At 46.1% G+C, this 24,083-nt stretch overlaps 1 protein-coding gene across 2 annotated transcripts in view; it reads left to right on the top strand.

Annotated features, from left to right (window-relative positions):
* The window catches only part of rasal1a (RAS protein activator like 1a (GAP1 like)), a 271,746-nt gene that overhangs the window by 216,979 nt on the left and 30,684 nt on the right, over window positions 1-24,083 (top strand). For both annotated transcript variants that reach the window (XM_043715652.2, XM_043715650.2), the window contains exons 15-16: window positions 10,582-10,719; window positions 13,821-13,962. In XM_043715652.2, coding sequence (XP_043571587.1) covers window positions 10,582-10,719; window positions 13,821-13,962 — 280 coding nt within the window. The remainder of the gene's footprint in view (window positions 1-10,581; window positions 10,720-13,820; window positions 13,963-24,083) is intronic.

Here is a 24,083-nt window from a genome sequence, read left to right as displayed (position 1 = left end):
GGTGCAGGCACACAGGGGGAGTGGGTGCAGGCACACAGGGGGAGTGGGTGCAGGCACACAGGGGGAGTGGGTGCAGGCACACAGGGGGAGTGGGTGCAGGCACACAGGGGGAGTGGGTGCAGGCACACAGAGGGAGTGGGCGCAGGCACACAGAGGGAGTGGGCGCAGGCACACAGAGGGAGTGGGCGCAGGCACACAGAGGGAGTGGGCGCAGGCACACAGAGGGAGCGGGCGCAGGAACAGACGAGATGGGCGCAGGCACACAGAGGGAGTGGGCGCAGGCACACAGAGGGAGTGGGCGCAGGCACACAGAGGGAGTGGGCGCAGGCACACAGAGGGAGTGGGCGCTGGCACACAGAGGTTTTGGGCGCAGGCACACAGAGGGAGTGGGCGCAGGCACACAGAGGGAGTGGGCGCAGGCACACAGAGGGAGTGGGCGCAGGCACAGAGGGAGTGGGTGCAGGAACAGACGAGGTGGGTACAGGCACACAGAGGGAGTGGGTACAGGCAAACAGAGGGAGTGGGCGCAGGCACACAGAGGGAGTGGGCGCAGGAACAGACGAGGTGGGCGCAGGCACACAGAGGGAGTGGGTACAGGCAAACAGAGGGAGTGGGCGCAGGCACACAGAGGGAGTGGGCACAGGCACACAGAGGGAGTGGGCGCAGGCACACAGAGGGAGTGGGCGCAGGCACACAGAGGGAGTGGGCGCAGGCACACAGAGGGAGTGAGTGCAGGCACAGAGGAAGTGAGTGCAGGAACAGACAAGGTGGGTACAGGCACACAGAGGGAGTGGGTACAGGCAAACAGAGGGAGTGGGCGCAGGCCCACAGAGGGAGTGGGCGCAGGCCCACAGAGGGAGTGGGCGCAGGCACACAGAGGGAGTGGGAACAAGCACACAGAGGGAGTGGGTACAAGCACAGAGGGTGTGGGTACAAGCACAGAGGGAGTGGGTGCAGGCACAGTGGGAGTGGGTACAGGCACAGTGGGTGTGGGTACATGCACACAGAGTCAGTGGGCGCAGGCACAGAGGGAGTGGGTACAGGCACACAGGGGGAGTGGGTACAGGCACAAAGAGGGAGTGGACGCAGGCACAGAGGGAGTGGGTACATGCACACAGAGGCAGTGGGTACAGGCACAGAGGGATTGGGTGCAGACTCACAGAGGGTCTTGGTGCAGGCACAGAGGTAGTGGGTGCAGGCACAGAGGTAGTGGATACAGGCACACTGAGGGAGCAGTTGGTGGCACAGAGGGAGTGGGTACAGGCACGCAGAGGGAGTGGGTACAGGCACGCAGAGGGAGTGGGTACAAGCACACAGAGGGAGTGGGTGCAAGCACACAGAGGGAGTGGGTGCAAGCACACAGAGGGAGTGGGTGCAAGCACACAGAGGGAGTGGGTACAAGCACAGTGGGAGTGGGTACAGGCACAGTGGGTGTGGGTACATGCACACAGAGGGAGTGGGTACAGGCACACAGAGGGAGTGGGTACAGGCACACAGAGGGAGTGGGTACAGGCACACAGAGGGAGTGGGCGCAGGCACACAGAGGGAGTGGGCGCAGGAACAGATAAGGTCGGTACAGGCACAGAGGAAGTGAGTGCAGGAACACACGAGGTGGGCGCAGGCACACAGAGGGAGTGGGCGCAGGCACACAGAGGGAGTGGGCGCAGGCACACAGAGGGAGTGGGCGCAGGCACACAGAGGGAGTGGGCACAGGCACACAGAGGGAGTGGGTACAGGCACACAGAGGGAGTGGGTACAAGCACACAGAGGGAGTGGGTACAGGCACACAGAGGGAGTGGGTACAAGCACAGTGGGAGTGGGTACAGGCACAGTGGGAGTGGGTACAGGCTCAGTGGGTGTGGGTACATGCACACAGAGTCAGTGGGCGCAGGCACAGAGGGAGTGGGTACAGGCACACAGGGGGAGTGGGTACAGGCACAAAGAGGGAGTGGCGCAGGCACAGAGGGAGTGGGTACATGCACACAGAGGCAGTGGGCGCAGACATAGAGGGAGTGGGTACAGGCATGCAGAGGGAGTGGGTACAGGCACAAAGAGGGAGTGGGTACAGGCACAAAGAGGGAGTGGACGCAGGCACAGAGGGAGTGGGTACATGCACACAGAGGGAGTGGGTACAGGCACACAGAGGGATTGGGTGCAGACTCACAGAGGGTCTTGGTGCAGGCACAGAGGTAGTGGGTGCAGGCACAGAGGTAGTGGATACAGGCACACTGAGGGACCAGGTGGTGGCACAGAGGGAGTGGGTGCAGGCACGCAGAAGGAGTGGGTGCAGGCACGCGGAGGGAGTGGGTGCAGGCACGCGGAGGGAGTGGATACAGGCACACTGAGGGACCGGGTGGTGGCACAGAGGGAGTGGGTACAGGCACGCAGAGGGAGTTGGTGCAGGCACGAAGAGGGAGTGGGTGCAGGCACACAGAGGGAGTGGGTGCAGGCACACAGAGGGAGTGGGTGCAGGAACACAGAGGGAGTGGGTGCAGGAACACAGAGGGAGTGGGTGCAGGAACACAGAGAGAGTGGGTGCAGGAACACAGAGGGAGTGGGTTATGGAACACAGGGAGTGGGTACAGGCACACAGAGGGAGTGGATACAGGCACACAGAGGGAGTGGGTGCAGGCACAAAGAGGGAGTGGGTGCAGGCACAAAGTGGGAGTGGATGCAGGCACAAAGTGGGAGTGGATGCAGGCACAAAGAGGGAGTGGATGCAGGCACAAAGTGGGAGTGGGTACAGGCACAAAGAGGGAGTGAGTACAGCCACATAGGGAATGGGTACAGTCACACAGAGGGACCAGGTGGTGGCACAGAGGTAGTGGGTACAGGCACGCAGAGGGACCGGGTACAGGCACAGAGGGAGTGGGTGCAGGCACAGAGAGAGTGGGTGCAGGCACACAGGAGTGAGTGCAGGCACACAGAAGGAGTGGGTGCAGGCACAGAGGGAGTGGGTGCAGGCACAGAGGGAGTGGGTGCAGGCACAGAGGGAGTGGGTACAGGCACAGAGGGAGTGGGTACAGGCACAGAGGGAGTGGGTACAGGCACAGAGGGAGTGGGTACAGGCACAGAGGGAGTGGTGGAGGCACAGAAGGAGTGGGTACAGGCACAGAGGGTGTGGGTGCAGGCACAGAGGGAGTGGGTGCAGGCACAGAGGGAGTGGGTGCAGGCACAGAGGGGGTGGGTGCAGGCACAGAGGGGGTGGGTGCAGGCACAGAGGGGGTGGGTGCAGGCACAGAGGGAGTGGGTGCAGGCACAGAGGGAGTGAGTGCAGGCACAGAGGGAGTGGGTGCAGGCACAGAGGGAGTGGGTGCAGGCACAGAGGGAGTGGGTAGAGGCACACAGAAGGAGTGGGTACAGGCACAGAGGGAGTGGTGGAGGCACAGAGGGAGTGCGTGCAGCCATACAGATAGATTGGGTGCAGGCACACAGAGGGAGTGGGTGCAGGCACACAGAGGGAGTGGGTGCAGGCACACAGAGGGAGTGGGTGCAGGCACACAGAGGGAGTGGGTGCAGGCACAGAGGGAGTGGGTGCAGGCACAGAGGGGGTACCGGCACAGAGGGGGTACAGGCACAGAGGGAGTGGGTGCAGGCACAGAGGGAGCCTGTACGGGCACAGAGGGAGTGAGCGCAGGCGCAGAGGGAGTGGGGACAGGCACACAGAGGGAGTGGGTACAGGCACACAGAGGGAGTGGGTACAGACACACAGTGGCAGTTGGTGCAGGCACAGAGGGAGTGGGTGCAGGCACAGAGGGGGTACAGGCACAGAGGGGGTACAGGCACACAGAGGGAGTGGGTGCAGGCACACAGAGGGAGTGGGTACAGGCACACAGAGGGAGTGGGTACAGGCACACAGAGGGAGTGGGTACAGGCACACAGAGGGAGTTGGTACAGGCACAGATGGAGTGGGTATAGGCACACAGAGGGAGTTGGTACAGGCACAGAGGGAGTGGGTGCAGGCACACAGAGGGAGTGGGTGCAGGCACACAGAGGGAGTGGGTGCAGGCACACAGAGGGAGTGGGTGCAGGAACACAGAGGGAGTGGGTGCAGGAACACAGAGGGAGTGGGTGCAGGAACACAGAGGGAGTGGGTGCAGGAACACAGAGAGAGTGGGTGCAGGAACACAGAGGGAGTGGGTTATGGAACACAGGGAGTGGGTACAGGCACACAGAGGGAGTGGATACAGGCACACAGAGGGAGTGGGTGCAGGCACAAAGAGGGAGTGGGTGCAGGCACAAAGTGGGAGTGGATGCAGGCACAAAGTGGGAGTGGATGCAGGCACAAAGAGGGAGTGGATGCAGGCACAAAGTGGGAGTGGGTACAGGCACAAAGAGGGAGTGAGTACAGCCACATAGGGAATGGGTACAGTCACACAGAGGGACCAGGTGGTGGCACAGAGGTAGTGGGTACAGGCACGCAGAGGGACCGGGTACAGGCACAGAGGGAGTGGGTGCAGGCACAGAGAGAGTGGGTGCAGGCACACAGGAGTGAGTGCAGGCACACAGAAGGAGTGAGTGCAGGCACACAGAAGGAGTGGGTGCAGGCACAGAGGGAGTGGGTGCAGGCACAGAGGGAGTGGGTGCAGGCACAGAGGGAGTGGGTGCAGGCACAGAGGGAGTGGGTACAGGCACAGAGGGAGTGGGTACAGGCACAGAGGGAGTGGGTACAGGCACAGAGGGAGTGGGTACAGGCACAGAGGGAGTGGGTACAGGCACAGAGGGAGTGGGTACAGGCACAGAGGGAGTGGGTGCAGGCACAGAGGGAGTGGGTGCAGGCACAGAGGGAGTGGGTGCAGGCACAGAGGGGGTGGGTGCAGGCACAGAGGGAGTGGGTGCAGGCACAGAGGGAGTGGGTGCAGGCACAGAGGGAGTGGGTGCAGGCACAGAGGGAGTGGGTAGAGGCACACAGAAGGAGTGGGTACAGGCACAGAGGGAGTGGTGGAGGCACAGAGGGAGTGCGTGCAGCCATACAGATAGATTGGGTGCAGGCACACAGAGGGATTGGGTGCAGGCACACAGAGGGAGTGGGTGCAGGCACACAGAGGGAGTGGGTGCAGGCACACAGAGGGAGTGGGTGCAGGCACAGAGGGAGTGGGTGCAGGCACAGAGGGGGTACCGGCACAGAGGGGGTACAGGCACAGAGGGAGTGGGTGCAGGCACAGAGGGAGCCTGTACGGGCACAGAGGGAGTGAGCGCAGGCGCAGAGGGAGTGGGGACAGGCACACAGAGGGAGTGGGTACAGGCACACAGAGGGAGTGGGTACAGACACACAGTGGCAGTTGGTGCAGGCACAGAGGGAGTGGGTGCAGGCACAGAGGGGGTACAGGCACAGAGGGGGTACAGGCACACAGAGGGAGTGGGTGCAGGCACACAGAGGGAGTGGGTACAGGCACACAGAGGGAGTGGGTACAGGCACACAGAGGGAGTGGGTACAGGCACACAGAGGGAGTTGGTACAGGCACAGATGGAGTGGGTATAGGCACACAGAGGGAGTTGGTACAGGCACAGAGGGAGTGGGTGCAGACACAGAGGGAGTGGGTGCAGTCACAGAGGGAGTGGGTGCAGACACAGAGGGAGTGGGTGCAGGCACACAGAGGGAGTGGGTGCAGACACAGAGGGAGTGGGTGCAGACACAGAGGGAGTGGGTGCAGGCCCAGAGGGAGTGGGTGCAGGCCCAGAGGGAGTGGGTGCAGGCCCAGAGGGAGTGGTTGCAGGCACACAGAGGGAGTGGTTGCAGGCACACAGAGGGAGTGGGTGCAGGCACACAGAGGGAGTGGGTGCAGGCACACAGAGGGAGTGGGTGCAGGCACAGAGGGAGTGGGTGAATTGTTTTCTCTAAGTAGGATTGCTGCTCCGAGGATCCATGCATGCTGATCGGTGTGCCAACACCATGCCGACATGTTCACTTCCAGTTTCCTCAGCCATTGCCATTCACGGATCTCAGAGATCTGTTCAGCAGCCAGAGAAATTAGTGGGAACATAACCTGGGTGTATCTGTGCACAGGTCATTGAAGGTGGCAAGACAGGTGGAGAAAGCAGAGAATAAAGCTTACAGAATCCTTGGCTGTTTTAAAAAAATAGGATTATACAGTACAAGAGCTGGGAGGCTATGCTGACCTTATACAAGACACATGTTATTGATTGATTTATTAATGTCACATACCGAGTTACAATGAAAGGTGTTGTTTTGCGTGCCCTACAAGCAAATCGTATCATACAAAGTGCATCAGGGTCGCAGAACAGTGTGCACAGTACAGTGTTGCAGCCATAGAGAAGGTACAGAGAGAGAGAGAGAGAGAGATCAACATTAACATTCGAGAGGTCCATTCAAAAGTCTGATAACTGCGAGAAAGATGCTGTTCTTGAATCTATTTGTACGTGTATTCAAACTGTTATATCTTCTGCCTGATGGAAGAGGTTGGAAGTGAGTATGACTGGGATGGGAGGGATCTTTGTTTTCCCAGGGCAGTGGGAAGTGTAGATGGAGTCAATGGATGGGAGAAAGTGAGGACTGCAGATGCTGGAGATCAGAGCTTAAAAATGTGTTGCTGGAAAAGCGCAGCAGGTCAGGCAGAATCAAAGGAACAGGAGAATCGACGTTTCGGGCATAAGCCCTTCTTCAGGAATGAGGAGGGTGTGCCAAGCAGGCTAAGATAAAAGGTAGGGAGGAGGGACTTGGGGGAGTGGCGTTGGGAATACGATAGGTGGAAGGATGGGAGGCTGGTTTGCATGATGGACTGGAAGTGTTCACGACTCTCTGTAGTTTCTTGAAGTTTTGGGGAAAGCAATTGCCACACCAGACTGTCATGCATCCAAATAGCATGCTTTGTATGGTGCATCTATAAAAATTAGCAAGAATGAACATGCTGAATTCCCTTAGCCTCCTGAGGAAGTAGAGATGTTGTTGTGCTTTTTTGACCATTGCATTGATGTGTGGGACCAGGACAGATTGTTGGTGAACCATTAATCCCAGGAACTTGACTCTTTCAAACACTTTCACCTCAGCACTATTAATGCAAACAGGAGCTGAAGTTAATGACCAGCTCCTTCATTTTGCTGACTTTGATGGAGAGGTTGTTCTGTCTCATTGTTGTTTGAGATCTGACCCACAACAATGGTGTTGTCAGCAAACTTGTAAATACATTGGAGCAGAATTTGGCCACACTCTCGTGAGTGTATAAGGAGTATAGTAGGAGGCTGAATACACAGCCTTGTGGATCTCCGATCTTGAAGATTATGGCGGAGGAGGGCTTGTCACCTACTCTTACTGATTATGGTCAAAAAGTCAGGAAGTCGAGCATCTAGTTACAGAGGGGCGAGCTGAGACCTAGGAGTCAGAGTTTAGAGATGAGTTTGTGTGAAATTGTAGTTTTGAAGGCGGAACTGTAGTCAATAAGTAGAAGCCTTATGTAGGTATTCTTGTTAAAGACAGTCCAGGGTTGAGTGTAGGGCCAGGGAGATGGCGTCTGCCGTGGTCCTGTTGGGCCGATAGGCGAATTGGAAAGGATCAAAGCAATTTAGTAGTTGGAGTTGAGCCATGTGAGCCATGACTGACCTCTCGATATAATGATAGAGGTCAGAGCCACTGGACAGTGGTCACTGAGGCATGCTGCATGATTTTTCTTTGGCACCGGGATGATGGTGGTCGTCTTGAAGCAGATGGGGTCTTCAAATCATTGTAGGAGAGGTTAAAGATGTCAGCGAATACTCCCGCCAGCTGGTCCTATAGTAGACGAAGTATAGACCCTGAGGCCTTGCTCATCATAGCTAGTGACTTCAAGCAGGCTAACCTCAAGAACGTGCAATCAAAATAGCACCAACATGTCACCTGTCCCAAAGATGCCTAACGCTCCACTCTCCATCTGTATTTTGGAAAATCAGATCACAATGTTGTGCTCCTCCTTCTGGCTCACAAGCAGAAACTGAAGCATGAGGACCCAGTGCACAAAGTACTGCAGTGATGGTCTGAGGTAACGAAAGGGCTTCTACAGGACTGCTTCGAGTCAGGTGGACCTCAGCTGGAATATTGTGTTCAGTTCTTTGCACCACACAATAGTAAGGATGTGAATGCTTTGTGGAGAGTGCAGAAGGGATTTACAAGAATGGTTCCCAAGGAGGAGTAACTTCAGTTATGAGAATAGTTTGAAGAAGTTAGGACTGTTTTCATAGGATAGAAGAACCAAAGAGGATGTCTGATAGAATTTTTCTTATTCATGACAGGACTGGATAGATAGGATAAGGACAAATTGAATTATCTTTTTCAAAGGTGAGTAATTTGGGTTGGCAATGCACTATATGGAAGTGTGGCAAAGCCAGGTTCAATTGAGGTATTCAGGAGGGCACTGTATGATAATTTAAATAGAAACAATATAAGGGGGTCTGGGCAAAAGGCGGAAGGTTGGCACTAAGTCATGGTGCTCATTTGGGCAATCAATGCAGGCAGAATGGCCTCCGTCTGTACCTGAACAATTCTATGATTCATTAATTCTAACAAACCAATTGGTCTCACTGTGTGCAGCTGCAAACCCATAGCAGACAAACTGGGAGATAGAGTCACAACATTGTGCAGCATGAGGAGTCTTTAAAGGTGGACTCTCTTCAAGGTAAGGTACACATACAAGACTCGACTCTCTTCATTACCCGATGTCAATTGACATTTATCAGTTGAGAAGAGTTTCAGGTGATCCGCCCACAAGATCTCACCTAATATCCATTACCAGCCCAGGCCAAGCACCAAAAAGTGGAGAATATAGCAACTTGGCTCACTATTTCCTTAGGGTCGTTTCCCCCCCCCCCCACACACACACACAATTTTGACTACCAAGCTCTTTTGAGTACCATCTCCCTTCCTCTCATCCTGATGAAGGGATTTTGACCGAAACATCAACTCTCCTGCTCCTCGGATGCTGCCTGACCTGCTGTGGTTTTCCAGCACCACACTCGCGACTCTAATCTCCAGCATCTGCAGTCCTCACTTTCGCCTTAATGCCCTGGGAGCCCAGGTTCGAACCCCACCGCAGCTGGGGTTCTTTAAAAATTCTTTAAAAATCTGGCATTTGAAAGAGAAAAAGCTGGCAACCATGTAAACATTATTGATTGTTATAAAAACCCATCTGCTTCATTACCTTTCAAATCATCACGCATTTAATTCCTGATGAAATTTCATCAGATGCAGACACACTGTCTTTTATTTGTAATATATGGTTTTGGAGGCATGCAGCACCATTGAAACAAGGGCTCATTTGCTACTCTGAGAGTTTTGATATTACTTCACTGCTTAATGAAGAATGGAGTCATGTGCCAGTATAAATAACAATGACATAAATCTGTGTGGTGTCTTTAATGTAACAAGTATCCTAACTCAGTTTGTAGAGGCTTTTGAGGACAGGGGAGTGTGTCTCAGAGCAGGATGTGATGTGTCCAGCACGAAACTGAGCTTGTGGGGTGAGGGGCTTGTGGTGAAGCAGATGCAGGAGGACCCTGGAGTTGTTGAAAGTGTGAGTAAACGTCTTTCTGATGAAGGAGTGAATGACGGCAGAAACAGGCAGAGTTGGAAGTAGGCGAGTATGGTGGATAGAACAAGGAATCCAAAGCCTAGCTCAGGGTTAAACAAAACACAGAGGTTACACACCACTAATTCCATTCTGATCAAGGAACCTGGAATGGGGAGTAACTGAGAAGGGAGTCAGAAGAGGCATAGTTTTGAATAATGTGAAAAATTAGTGTCTTGGAAATCCGCATGTTGAAAAAGATGTTCTTCAGCATTAAGTTAAAATGATTATTTCAGTTTTGGTACTTTTCTATAAATTATCAGGGTAACATTTGCTGCGGTCATTGTGTAAACCCTGTTGGGAGAGTGTTCAAATACTCCAACATTCCCATCGCACACCATTTAGGAAAATTATTACAGCAGCATTCAGTGTCTGACAGTGAGGTAAAGCCCTGCTATACAATAGAACTTGAAAATAGTCAGTATTGTTTCAGAATAAAAAAATTGTAATTTTTTTATACCACTATTGTAATGATAAACTGGATCCCTCTCAACAATGCTCATACAATGTGAATCGTGACAACTTGTCACCGAGTAACTTCCGGATCTCTTTAAATTATGATGAAATATATGAAATTTATGATGAACCAGAAAGAAAAATGTCCAGCATTGTGGAGAAAGGGAGAGGACAGTGGGATTAATTAGCCCTTTTAAACAGTTGACACTTACATCATGGACTAAATGATCTGACACTGCACTCATTAATTCGATGACACATATCTATCTCAACACTTCTGTGTTGAATAGGACAGAAATTAAAACTATGTACATTTATTAGAACTGTCACGGAAATGTAGTATATAACCTGATGACAGGAGGATCAAAACCGAAAATGTTTTTGATAAAGCAATTGATAATTGGCACTAAATACTCAAAATCCGATATATGTAAATTGAGTGGGATCAAAGATTAGTGGATATATATATATACACACACACACACACACACACATACACAGGCTTGCAGGGTCAATAATTTCACAAGCAGTAGTTTGTGCTGATTGATTTTGTGTTCATTTTGTTTTTTAGGATGTCAAGTATTTGGCTATTAGTGGGTTCCTCTTTCTGAGGTTTTTTGCCCCGGCCATTTTAACACCCAAACTCTTCAGCCTGAGAGACCATCATGCCGACACAAGGACAGGAAGAACCCTACTGCTTTTGGCAAAGGTGACTTTTTGTAACTCCTTCAGTGTTGAGCAACAGATAAATGTCAAGGTATAACCTGACAGTGAGCTGTCACCAGTGGTGAGAGAACGGTGATCAAGTGATCCAATACTCCATTATTTTCTCATGTTTCTCAGCAAAACCTTCAAAGAGGAGATTGAGTAGGGAGAGTTGATAGTGCGTACTATGATACCTTCCCACATCCAGCATTCATAAGATTTATAACATTCAACAGGACAATCCAATGGCAATAGCAGCAAAAGCTGGTTCAGAACAGAAGAACATTCAGCAGAAATCACCACCTATCTTGCATTTGGCTTCTACAGTGCTTTGTTTTCATTTTTAGTATCAACAGCAAGTATGGCCCATTCCTAGTTGTCAAGAGAAGTTAAAACAAATACAAAGACGGGAGAAACTCAGCAGAGCTGACAGCAACTGTGGAGAGAGAAATGACTTCTGAAGATCTGAACAATCGTCTTATGGGCCTCGAAACCTTAATTCTGTCTCGCTCTCAACGAATGTGCTCAGACCTCCTGAGTTTCTCTGATATTTTCTGGGTTTGATTCAGATTTCCAGCATCAGCAGCATTTAGAGTTTTTTTTTAAATCAAGAGTAAATCAGCTGCTTCAAGAAAACAACAAAATATTTTACTGGGGTACTTCACAGGGCATTTTAAATAAACCACATTGAATGGAATTAGAAGCATATAAAGACTGGATGAAATAAGTTTCTCTTCCTGAAAAATATTAGTTGTTTTCTAGTGATTGCACATTATTGGATTCAGTTTCATTTGTTGGGGTTTGAAATTGTGCTGTCTGGCTTGCTACCCTGTAACCACCACACCAGGAAGAGGGAGGGGCCTGAACTATCTCTGGTAATTACAGCATTTAGGTTGGTGCCTTACACAGAAGTGTTTAGGACCCAGCATGATGGTGAATTGAGAAATGTTGTATCTGGTATGATTGCACAGGAATCTACCAGGGAAGAGTGGCTGGAAATTGGGTAGGCAGCAGCAAGTATAAGGATATTTTGGAGGAAGTATTCCTTCACAGACGACAGAGGCTGGAATACTTGAACTATTTGCTGTCTGCACTGTGTTCTTCTCTATCTTGGAATGACTCCTGTTGGAATGTCAGCATTTTCTGTTTGTAATTCAGATTTCTAGCATTTTCAGTTCTCTTTTTATTGATTCCCTAGCAGTTAATGTTTTAATGATTTATTGTAAACCACTTGACAGGAGTTTCCTTCCACTGATAAACACAGAGATCACGTTCCTTTATAATCCAATGGAGTGTGATTTCAGTCTGGTTGAAAGAATTTGTACAAGAAGTCTGTCTGAGTATCCTGTTTCTCTTCAGTTTGAATTTATTTAATTTTGATATATCTCGCTCCAGTTCAGACATTCTGCCAGAACCAGCATTTCAAGATTCCTGTAGTTTATTGAAACTATGTATAGTTTCAGCTCAGCTACTAACAGATGTCATATAGTCAGTGCCAGCTTTCATCATGCATTCAATAGGTTTCTCGTGTTACATTGATCATATACACAAATGGATGCACAAACATAATTCAGTCCTTGCTGTCAATCTTCAATTAACTGGTTCAGTACCAAAAAGAGTTTTTTATTTCTGCATGGATTCTTCATAACACTACTTTATTCATTATTAATTTAACTGCAGTATCAACAGTGAGTTGCTCGACCTGTGCAGATTTTGTACAATATGATCTTTGTTTTTGAGCTCTTTTGTGATCAGAATCTGGCTGATGCTGTTTATTCTGATAATTATAATGATGGAATAAATAGAAGCTGTCAGAAATTAACAATGGATCAGTCAATGGTAATAAGAGGAAACCAGGTTTATAGTTCAGGTTAGGACACCGGCTGTACCAGAGTAACATAGTCAAACAGGGGTATCCCTTTATATTTATTTTCTAATCAACCCACTCAGTAACATTGTTACACATCTCTGGAGCACAAGTGACTCCAAACCAGGCCTCCTGGTCTAGAGATAGATACACTATCACTGTGCCACAAAAGTCCTAGAAAAGTCCTTTTATAGACTGATTAAATCAAAATATTTGGGGAGACAATAACAGAGGAGGGTCATTGGTACAGATGTGTAAACTATATTCAAAGGAGTTGGTTATAGGCTTAACAAAAATTTGATTTTAACATGCTGAAATGAAATGTTTAAGGAACAAAGTCACTGCAGCCAAATTAGTTCAGTGTTTGTGCTTATGATTCCATATTAGAGATAAAAAAAACTGCAGATGCTGGACTCCAAAGTAGATAGGCAGGAGGCTGGAAGAACACAGCAAGCCAGGCAGCATCAGGTGGTGGAGAAGTCAACGTTTCGGGTGTAACGCTGCCGCCCATTTTAATTCCCCTTCCCACTCCCTTTCTGACATGACCATCCTTGGCCTCTTCCATAGCCACAATGAACCAAACCACAAATTAGAGGAACAACATCTCATCTTCTGCCAGGGCAACCTACAGCCCAGCGGACTCAACATTGCATTCTCCAATTTCAAATAACCACCCTTCCCATCACCTGACTCCCTTCCCAGCCCTTCCCCCTCCCTTCCAATGCACCCTGCCGTCAACCGGATTCATTCCTCCCATTGACCAAACCCTCTACCTATCTTCACCTATCCCCACTTCAGCACCCTGACCCCGCCACCCCTTTATCTGCAACTCCCCCTACACCCACCCTCCAATCCAGAAGAATGGTTACACCTGATGCTGCCGGCCTTGCTGTGTTCTTCCAGCCTTCTGCCTGTCTACTCATGATTCTATATTAGCAGCAGTCATAATCATACGTACACACACAATTTTTATATTCTAACCTATTTTGAATGTTCATCTGAACTCTACTTCAATCACTAACTCAGTCTTAAAATGCACTGTGGAAAAGGAAATGTTTCTCCTGCTTTCAGTTCTGAACCTGGTACATCCAATCCTATTAAAAATACCCATGTTCTAGATCCTGCTGACAGTGGGCATGGTCTGTCAATGGCTGTGTATTAACATCATTTCAGTTAGACACATGTAAATACCGTTAATATTGCTTGGGTAAGAGATTGACTTGTGTTTTCCCTTTCAGGCCGTTCAAAGTATCGGTAACCTAGGACTTCAGTTGGGACATGGAAAAGAACAGTGGATGACACCCCTTCATCCATTCATTTTACAAAGTGTCAGCTGTGTGAAGGATTTCCTGGATAAGTTAATAGACATTGATAATGAAGGTAATAGTTTGTGTACCTCAAATTCAATGAACCACCATAGCAATTATGACTATTCTTATAAGATGGGGCAATAGCTATGGATTTGTTCATGTGTCAAAAGTGCACCTATAGGTTTGGCACCAGATAAAAGCCTTTCAAATTTATGGTGCTACCTCAGAGAGACATTTTGTTTAACAAGGTCTTTTGTTCAGGTGATCAGTGCTCTGTTATCATGTTAACACTCTTTCTGAATGGATTTCTGATTTCCAAGTTGACAGCTTTCTTGCCAATGCTCACATTGTTCCATAGCTGGCAAGGTTTTGCCCAGTGATTCTAAATCAAATCTACATCTGAGACTGTAATATTCAGGTAAACATGAGGTATATATAAATGAAGAGACAAATCTATGGTTGAACACCTCCCAGTCTGCACTTTAAAAGGTTAAGACAGATACCCACCCCAAAGGTTAATGGCGCAGAATATCACCAAATTTCATTAAAACTCTCTTTCCTTTGCAAGTGATTCCAATTCTTGACTTTCAAAAATCTAGTTGTGAAGTCCCCTCAAAGACTCTTTGACTCAGACTATGTCAATGATTGTTGTGGAAAAAGTGGGGTCCAGTTCATGAGGTAGTAGCACCAGAAGTGGTGAATGTAGGATCTGTACCATTGGGATGCTCTCCACCTGAACTGGTGGGACTGGTGTTCTAGCGAGTCATATAACTGAAGAAGTAAAGACAGCATTACGGTATCAGGGTTGGGGTGGTGAGGGTGTGAGGGGGGCACAGGATTGGTGGTCAAGATCTTGTAGATATAGCAAATGAAGAGGTAGAGTTGAGGCAGGACAGCAAGATAGTAATATGGGAACTGAAGGTCAGAATGGCAGAAAAGGGTAGAGAGAATAAACCAAAAAACAGAACAAAAGTCAAGACTAGTTGTTACAAAGATGACAAAAAGACAAAATTGAAGGCTTTCTATTTGAATGCAAACAGCTTTCTTAACAAAATGCATTGTTAGATAGCGCACATTGAAGTAAATAAATAATGATCTAACAGCCATTATGAGGGCATAGCTGTGGGATGACAAGGATCAGGTGCTGAATGCTCTCATGTCTTGCTTGAAAGTGTGCATTGATATCATGCCTCCCATTTCTGGAGTTATCACAAATATGAAAATTTAAACTACCAAAATGCCTAATTCACCTGACTGTCAGATTCAGCCTAGAAGAAAAACACATGGGGCTTTTGCCATTATGAAATTAAACTATTTAATATAGTCAAACTGATTTTCTTAACCAATGACAAAAGAAGAAAAAAAGTTGCTAATTGATTACTATATCTGTTTTATGTTCCCATACGTACACAACCAGAGAAAGGAAAACAGAAAAGACTCAAATATAATTGGTGAAGGAAACAAATGTCAGAGAAACACCGTTCTGTATCATACCATCCACATCACAAAACTAGATGGGTTCTCCTCACAATCATTCTGATTCGTCAATGATAGTACAATGCCTTCTGCACAATGATGACCAATTTTTAGTTCACTAGTTGATTGCTTAGACCCTGGATCATAAGCATTCAGATGACCAACCATAAGAAGATGGTATGAAAACAGTTCTCTAACTTAAATAGCCAAGAAGCAGATTTATCTTCTCTCTACTGAAAGATCCAGACCTCTCAAGTTGGTGTCCCTCTATCTCTGTTGCAAAAATATTTTTTAAAAATAATTTCAGTCTGCCTCCTAACATATAAGTTAAGATATAACAGTCAAAATGCTTCTTACAGGTTTAAATATAATATCAGCAGCTATAAGACTTCTTGCTGGCTTAAAACTGATGTCAAAAGTCAAAGGATTTTGTGTACTGAACTATACTGCTAATCTGTTCATAACAGCAGAGTTTTAAACACTGAAGTGTGATGTTCTGACCTAGAGCAACTGACCTGTGGGCAGAGGTTGGCTGGGTTTTTTAATTCACAAGAGCTGCTGTGATCTCATCACCGACTTGTTTGGTGCAACTTTTGTCCAGTGGCTAAAACCAGCCACTACAGGCACTCATCTCTTTAAACTGCAGACTCACCTGACAGAGGCCACAGCCACGAAAAATAAGCTAAAATAAAAGCAAAAAGGAAGAAAAAGTAAAAAGGACAGAACAGTAAACTGGGCAAAATAAAGGACCAACCAAGCTCTGCATTCTCCTTTAATAAAACGGAAATCCTCAGAGCATCAAGAAAAATGGAAGGCAAGCTTTTGGCTATGGATTGGCAGCACAAAATGCCAGGTTACAGTTAGCCAGATAAACTTCATTGGGTTTGTTTGCTCCATACATGGAATCTGTCCTGATCCATGAAAGATCAAGGATGTTAAACAAATGCCCAGCCCACAGGATAACGAGGATCTGTGATTTGCCTACAATTTTTCAACTTCCTCTCACCATGTATTTCCAACTTTGCAGTAAAGGTATCTCTAGTGAGAGATTTGCTCAAGAAGGAGGTCTTTAATGTGTGTCAAGAGTGGGTTGCTGTGAAAGCACAGCAGGCCGGACAGCATCTGAGGAGCAGGGGAATCGACATTTTGGGCATAAGCCCTTCATCAGGAATGAGGCTTTTGGGCTCGGGCTGAGAGATAAATGGGACGGGAGTGGGGTGGGTAGCTGAGAAAGCAATAGATGGATGAGGTCAGGGGGAAGGTGATAGGTCAGAGAGGGGAGTGATGGACAGGTCAGGAGGGCAGTGCTGAGTTGGAGGTTTGGGACTGGGATAATGTGGGGGTTGGAAATGAGGAAGCTGGTGAAATCCACATTTATCCCATGTGGTTGCAGAGTCCCAAGGCAGAACATGAGGCATTCTGCCTCCAGGCATCGGGTGGTAATGGTTTGGCAGTGGAGGAGGCACAGAACCTACATATCCTTGACGGAGTGGGAGAGGGAGTTGAAGTACTCAGCCACGGGGTGGTGGGGTTGATGGCTGCGGGTGTCCCAGACCTGTTTCCGGAACTGTCCATCACTTCCTATCTGACCTATCACCTTCTCCTCACCTTCATTCACCTATCGTTTTCTCATCTACCCACCCCACCCGCCTGCCATTTATCTTTTAGCCCCAGCCCACAAGCCTCATTCCTGATGAAGGAATTATGCCCAATAGTCAATTCTCCTGCTCCTTGTATGCTGCCTGACCTGCTGTGCTTTCCCAGCATCTGTGGTCCTCACTTTCTCCCAGGTCTCTAATGTGTGGCAAGGTAACCCACCAACACACCATCGATTCTCTGAAGTAGGTAGTGTCAACAAATTCTTACCTACTGTAATACTACAACTACAGGAAGGACACGACTCTGGAAGTAAACTCATTGCAAAAAGACATAGGTGCCTGTTTTTTGCACGGTGAGATATCCATTGCTTTTCGTTCAAAAGCTTTGTCATTTTCACAAACCAACTATTTTAATACAGAGCTCGAGACGTTAACTCTGGTGGTTGGCATCACACAATTTCACAACTGCTTATTTGGAAAGAAATTTGTCAATGTAATGGATTGCAAGGCATTAGAAATGAACCGCTATAAACCACTTATGGCTGCAGTGCCATGTTTGCAGCATTTACTTGTCAAGGTTTAGGATATGACTTTGAAGTCGGCTCCAAAATAAAGTGTTGAAGTCTTGAAATAGTGTTTAAATTGGTCTGAGAGAAGGCATGGTGATGTGGTGAAGCTGGAGAGTGCAGAGACCTGTGCAGAAGGAGGACAATGACCAGGAGAAGCTTTTGATAAGCTGCACCCATCAGGTACCTGTTCTGTTTCAGTATCAGGTATTCACACCACCCCTAGTTCCTTGGTGAAGCAGAGCAGTATTGACATTGGGATGTAAATAGAGCGAGTTGGGGTTTTAATGAGGGGGCAAATGTGTGAACTCTGAAGCCACCATTTTAGGAGCCAATCAGGAGAATTTGTCTCACCTTTGACAATTACATTTTTCATTTTAGGTTATTTTGTCATGATCCTCACCATTCCTCCACAACATGGAAGGAAAACCCAATCCCATGTTTCCACCTAAGTAAGCCCATGTGTTGTTTATATGACTTTATCTCTATTATTTTGAATCTATTAAACAGACATTGGTAACCTTCCAAAATGCTATTTGTTTTAGGTGTTCTGGCAATGATTGAAGTCCACCATTTTAATCACCCTACCATAGCTGTTTACCTCTTAAATCGACATGCCCCCAAGTTTTTATGTAGACTAGATTTCAAAATGCTTTGATTGCATTTTCTACCATTAAATTTGAATTTATAAGAATATAAAATTATATGCAAAATGACGTAAACATTGAACTAGGTATTTCTAGCTCCTGCTTTAAACCTTAGCTTGACTTCTTTACTCATTTAAAGAAAGAATAAAATGTAACATCAGCAACATTACAAAAACATGCAATTTATGCGCTTTTTAAAACTTCTTTCACAGTGATCTGTTGAGCATCATTTGTTACTATATTGTTAATTGGGACTTGGTTCCAGTCACTTTGAAATAATTGTTGAAACCTGAGGAGTTTGAACCATGCTGATACTTTATGTGACTTTTGGCTCACTGCACATTATTGTCAAATGCTTTCAAAATCTCACCCTTTTACTTTCTGCTTGACTTTTTGCCTTATCAGACAATTAAGAATTAAGTTTGCGCTATTGCAGTCATCTCAAAATGGAGTAATGCAAAGGAAAATTACAAGGTTCATTTCCTGGAGTATAGAGGTAATTTGGGATAAATAATTTGACAATTAATTGGTCTTTATTTTTAGTAAAGAACATTTCTTGATAATGCTATTGAAAATCTATTATAAATATATTGAACATTTAATAGCAGGAAACAAAAATGTAAGACTCAATAGATAGGATCAGGGGTGCAATGTATGGCCCATTGAGCTTGCTCTGAATTCAACCTGATTACGGATGATTTTGGTCTTTACTCCACTTTCCTGACTGCTCCCCTACCTTTTCATTTAATGAGAGGCCAGGTATTTGTGTTTCCCAGGTAATTATAGTCAATGATGGAGCATCTGCAACTTTCCAAGTTTGAGAACTCCAAAGATTCATAAACCTTTGACTGAAGTATTTGCTCTTTATCTCGATCCTAAATGATCGACCCTTTACCCTGAGACTGTTCTCTTGCATTTTAGATTTCCCAACCAGAGAATACAAACTTTCAGTGTTTACTTTGTCAAATTCCTTCAGAATTTCCAAATGTCCCTTGAGGTCACCTTTCATTCTTCCAAACTCTTGGCACCAAAGGTCCAATTTTGTCAGCCTGTCATCACGGGATAATCCATTTAATCCAGGAAAATATCTTGAGACTATTTACTCAAATGCAGATATAGTTGCATTCCCATCAAAAACCTTGCCTTATCCTTGTACTCCAATCTCCTTGCAATAATGATCAACATACTATTTGCCTTCTTAATTGTTTGCAGTAAACACACGCTAAATTTCGGGGTTTCTTGTACAAGCACATTCAAATCTCTCCGAACATCAATATTCATTGGTTTCACACCTTTTAAAAAGATTCTACTTTTGTATTTTTCTGCTTTTCTAAATTGAATGCAACCCTTTAAAGTGTGCCAAAACAGCCCAGGAAGAGGGTGTAGAACTTTGAAGGATTAAGACAGCTGTAAGGAATTGAGCGATTAAGAGTTGGAATAGTTTCCAGAGAAATCTGGACTTATTTAACAAACAAGGAAATGCTAAGAAAATGTAACTATGTTTTGGCTTGAAATCTTTGTAAATCAGTTACACATGTATGTCTACGCTGAAACCACTGCAGGTCTCCTCTTACAATGTCGTTTTGTCAGAACTTTCCAGGAAATTCCAGGTCAGCCTTTTTAAGGTGCCCACGACAGAATTTTGAATATTGATAACCACAATGTAGGGTTTATCTTATTACATTGAGACATAAAATGCACTATGACTGTCATAATTATCAACTGTAGCAGAGAGTGAATTATTGAGCCAATGCTGTTTGTTAACATGCAATGTTTTGCTTATGAGGACATTTGTTGCCTTTGTGGAAAATAATGGGCGGCAAAATAGTGGGCGGCACGGTGGCACAGTGGTTAGCACTGCTGCCTCACAGCGCCAGAGATCCAGGTTCAATTCCCGCCTCAGGCGACCGACTGTGTGGAGTTTGCACATTCTCCCCGTGTCTGCGGTGGGTTTCCTCCGGGTGCTCCGGTTTCCTCCCACAGTCCAAAGATGTGCAGGTCAGGTGAATTTGCCATGCTAAGTCGTCCGTAGTGTTAGGTAAGAGGTAAATGTAGGGGTATGGGTGGTTTGCGCTTCGGCGGGTCGGTGTGGACTTGTTGGGCCGAAGGGCCTGTTTCCACACTGTAAAGTAATCTAAAGTAATCTAATCTAATCTAATTATGGAAACATTAGAGCGTTAGTAGGATATTCGGCCCATTGAGTCAATCTGCCTTTCAGTTAGATCATGGGTGATCATCCACCTCAGCTCCACTTTCCCAGGCTATCCCCCTATTCCATGATGTCATTAGTATCCAGGAAGATATTGATTTTCTGTCTTGAACCTGCTCAGTGATTGAGCTTCATAGAGAATTCCCAAAATGCACTATTCTCTCATATCTCAGAATTAAATGGTTTACGCCTTATTCTGAGACTATTTCCGCCAGTTCTAAACTCACCAGCCAGGAAAACGTGTTGTCTGTATCCACCTTGTCACAGCCTGTTAATACTTTCCAAGTTGCGATGTGTCCACCGATCACTCTCTGAAACTCTGAAGTACAAAGCACTAGTTTAATTTTAAAACACATGACAGCTATAAGTATGTACCAAACTCTGAATGATCTCAGCTTTATTTTAATCCACAAACAGATTTATTTATTTCTTTAAATAAAATATTGCAAACAAAAAAGTATTTATTAATTTGAAGGAAGAAACATCCTGTGTAGTAAGCAACTTGCAATGTTTTATCTACATGGGAAGTAGGTTACATCTGTGTATGACATATAAAGCAATTGTAAGCTTGCTCTTTTCAACAGCTTTTAAGGTGTTGTAATCTGCCTGAAACTGGTTTTGAAAATCCCCATTGAATAAAACATGAATATTTTATTCTTGTAGGTTAGAAAATGTTTAATGATTAAATTACATTTCCAATAAAATTCTCTGTAGCACACTAAACATTTCCAAACAGCTCTGAAGCCTCGTTTCTTAAAAAAATAGTGAACAATTGATCAGGAAGCATTTAACACTGAAATTTCATTTGAATCAAATGAGATTCATCTGCCGAGTTTATTCTCTATGGCTACCCTACATTCAAATTCAGATTTATTCAAATTCACAGCTGCAGCTCAAGGTGGATTTCATGATCTCAACTGTCAACATTTAGCTTCAGTTTTGCAACAATTCCATCGAGAAGGAGATTATTGGTGGGAGAGTTGGGGTAGTAGACAACTTTGATAGGCTGGGTGGCTTTATTCATCCTATCCCTTTGAATATTCCCATTATTGAATCATCATTATATGTTGCTTCTCTATCCTCCAATACTATAAGAATTTTTTTTTCTATAGTGCAATTTCATAAGAACTTGGCAATATGCAAGTTCTTCTCACAATTAGTGAATAAACCACTCCTGATTTCCCAACCAAATATCACAAGTGATTTCTGCCCTGTTTCATGTTAGAGTTTTCCCCTCTACCTACCCTGGCACTGGGTACAGAAAAGTAAAAGCTGAATTCATTTCCGATAACCCCTCCTGTTTGCATATGTGCTCATTCAGTTTTTCAGGAAAACACTGACCTTTAAAATGGAATAATGTTTACGGTGAATATTCAGGTAAAAGTGGTAGCTGCCATTGGATGAAACAGATCATATTTCAATGACAGCCACTTCTAACATCTGTCTCCTCAGGAAGGAATCCTGAGTTTAAATGTGCAGTCACCTGCCTGTTCAATGTCTATTCATTCTGGTGCAGGTTGAGTGCAAGTGTTGGGAGGTCATGTTGCAGTTATACCGGACATTGGTTAGGCTGCTATTAGAATGCTGCGTGCAATTCTGGTCTCCTTGCTTTAGGAAGGATGTTGTGAAACTTGAAAGGGTTCAGAAAAGATTTATAAGGATATGGCCAGGGTTGGAGGGTTTGAGCGAAAAGGAGAGGCTGGATATGCTGGAGCTATTTACCCTGGAGTGCTGGCAGCTGAGGGGTGATCTTATAGAGGTTTATAAAATCATGAGGGGCATGGATAGGGTAAATAGACAAGGTCCTTTCCCCAAGGTCAGGGTGTCCAAATCTAGAGGGCATAGGTTTAGGGTGAGAGGGGAAAGATTTAAAAGGGACCTCAGGGGAAACCTTTTCACACAGAGGGTGGTACGTGTATGGAATGAGCTGCCGAGGAAGTGGTGGAAGCTGGTACAATTACAACATTTTAAAAGGCATCTGAATGGGTATATAAATAAGAAGGGTTTAGAGAGGTATGGGCCAAATTCTGGCAAATGGGATTAGGTTAATTTAGGGTACCTGGTCGGCATGGATGAGTTGGACTCAAGGGTCTGTTTCCATGCTGTTTATCTTTATGATTCTATGACTTTATGACTGTCGGTCACAAATAAAAGACCAGTTAACCCTTCAGAAGGAGGCTACACATCAAACATCAGCCCTAGTGAGGGGTACTACCACAATTTCTTTTTTATGCTGGCTGAGCTAAAGTGTATTTTTTATTCTAAGTTCAGTTTATTAACCATGGACATTTTAACTGGACATGATATACACAGTGGATTGAGCAGTAAATCTAAGTATTCTGGGGATTATTGACACTTTCTGGATACTGGTAGTTGTGCTAAGAAAAATCACCAACTTATTGCGTTTATGGATTATTTTACTTATTTCTTATGATGCCTGATATATACATTGAGAAAGAACAGGTTGCCAAGGAGATTTGATATTCCAAATGCTGATAGTTGATTTCTTGGTGTCTCTGATAATTGTTGCTACACCTTTAGCTCATTTCAGTATTATCAGGGCAGAGAGTCAAAAGGGGAAATTGGCATGAGGCATTTCTCCAGAGTTGCAACTAATATTTGACTCACTACTATCCCAATATTTGAGCTGGTGTCTAGGTAACCATGGTTACAGGAGAATGATTTCCATGCACCATGACTGCCCTGAATTAGCACATTACGCATGGAGCTGGTTTCCATGTAGAAAAGTACTATTTGCTACCACGTTGAGCTGCATCTAACAGTGTGACTGTGATAACTGGAAATGCATGTAGGGGGCATGTTGTCAGTCATTACTTCAGTCTCTCTGGCAGTGTTGCTGTTGTGGCAAATAGGAAATCCTCAGGGTTCAGATGGAATAAATCTGATATAATGTGATGTGATTGAATGGAAATGGAGGCATTGAAATTAGTAAGTTTGCAGATGGCATGAAAATTGGTGATGTTGTTGACAGTGAGGAGGATGGCCTTAGGATGGTCTCTGATATTGGTCAGCTGGTAAATTGGGCAGAGCAAATGCTGATGGAATTTAATCCTGATAAGTGTGCATGTTGGGAGATCTAATAAGGGAAGGATATACATACTGAATGGTAGGTTGCTAGGAAGGACTGATGAACAATGGGGCCTGGGGGCATCAGCACAGGTAGACAGGATGGAGCAGGTAGCATAAGGGATGTTTCCTATCATTAGCCTTTCATCCACCCTTCAACCCTAATGAAGGGTTTCAGCCAAAAACATTGACTTTCCTGCTCCTCTGATGCTGTCTGACTTGCTGTGCTTTTCCAGCTCCACATCTAATGACTGTGGCTTCCAGCATCTGCAGTCCTTACTGTCTCCTAGTCACTGAAACCTTGTTACAACTTTATGAAACTTCATTAGGCCAGAGATGTCATACTGTATGCAAAACTGATCACCCTATTATCGGAAAGATGCGATTGCACTTGAGAGGATGCAGAGAAGATTCACCAGGATATGAAAAGTCTCAGTTATATTGAATGTGCTGCCTGAGAGGGTGGTGGAGGCAAGTACTCTCACAACATTTAAGAAACATCTGGATGAGCACTTAAAATGTCAGGGCAGAATTGGCTATGGACCAAGCACAGGTAAATAGGGTTAGTGTAGTTTGGTGTTTGTTGGTCTGCTAGTCCAAAGGTCTGA

This window comes from Chiloscyllium plagiosum, unplaced genomic scaffold (assembly GCF_037043375.1).
Source record: "Chiloscyllium plagiosum isolate Xiang-an unplaced genomic scaffold, Cpla_swu_hap1 HiC_scaffold_24, whole genome shotgun sequence".
NCBI classification, from domain to species: domain Eukaryota; kingdom Metazoa; phylum Chordata; class Chondrichthyes; order Orectolobiformes; family Hemiscylliidae; genus Chiloscyllium; species Chiloscyllium plagiosum.
This window is presented reverse-complemented; position numbering and strand designations above follow the sequence as displayed.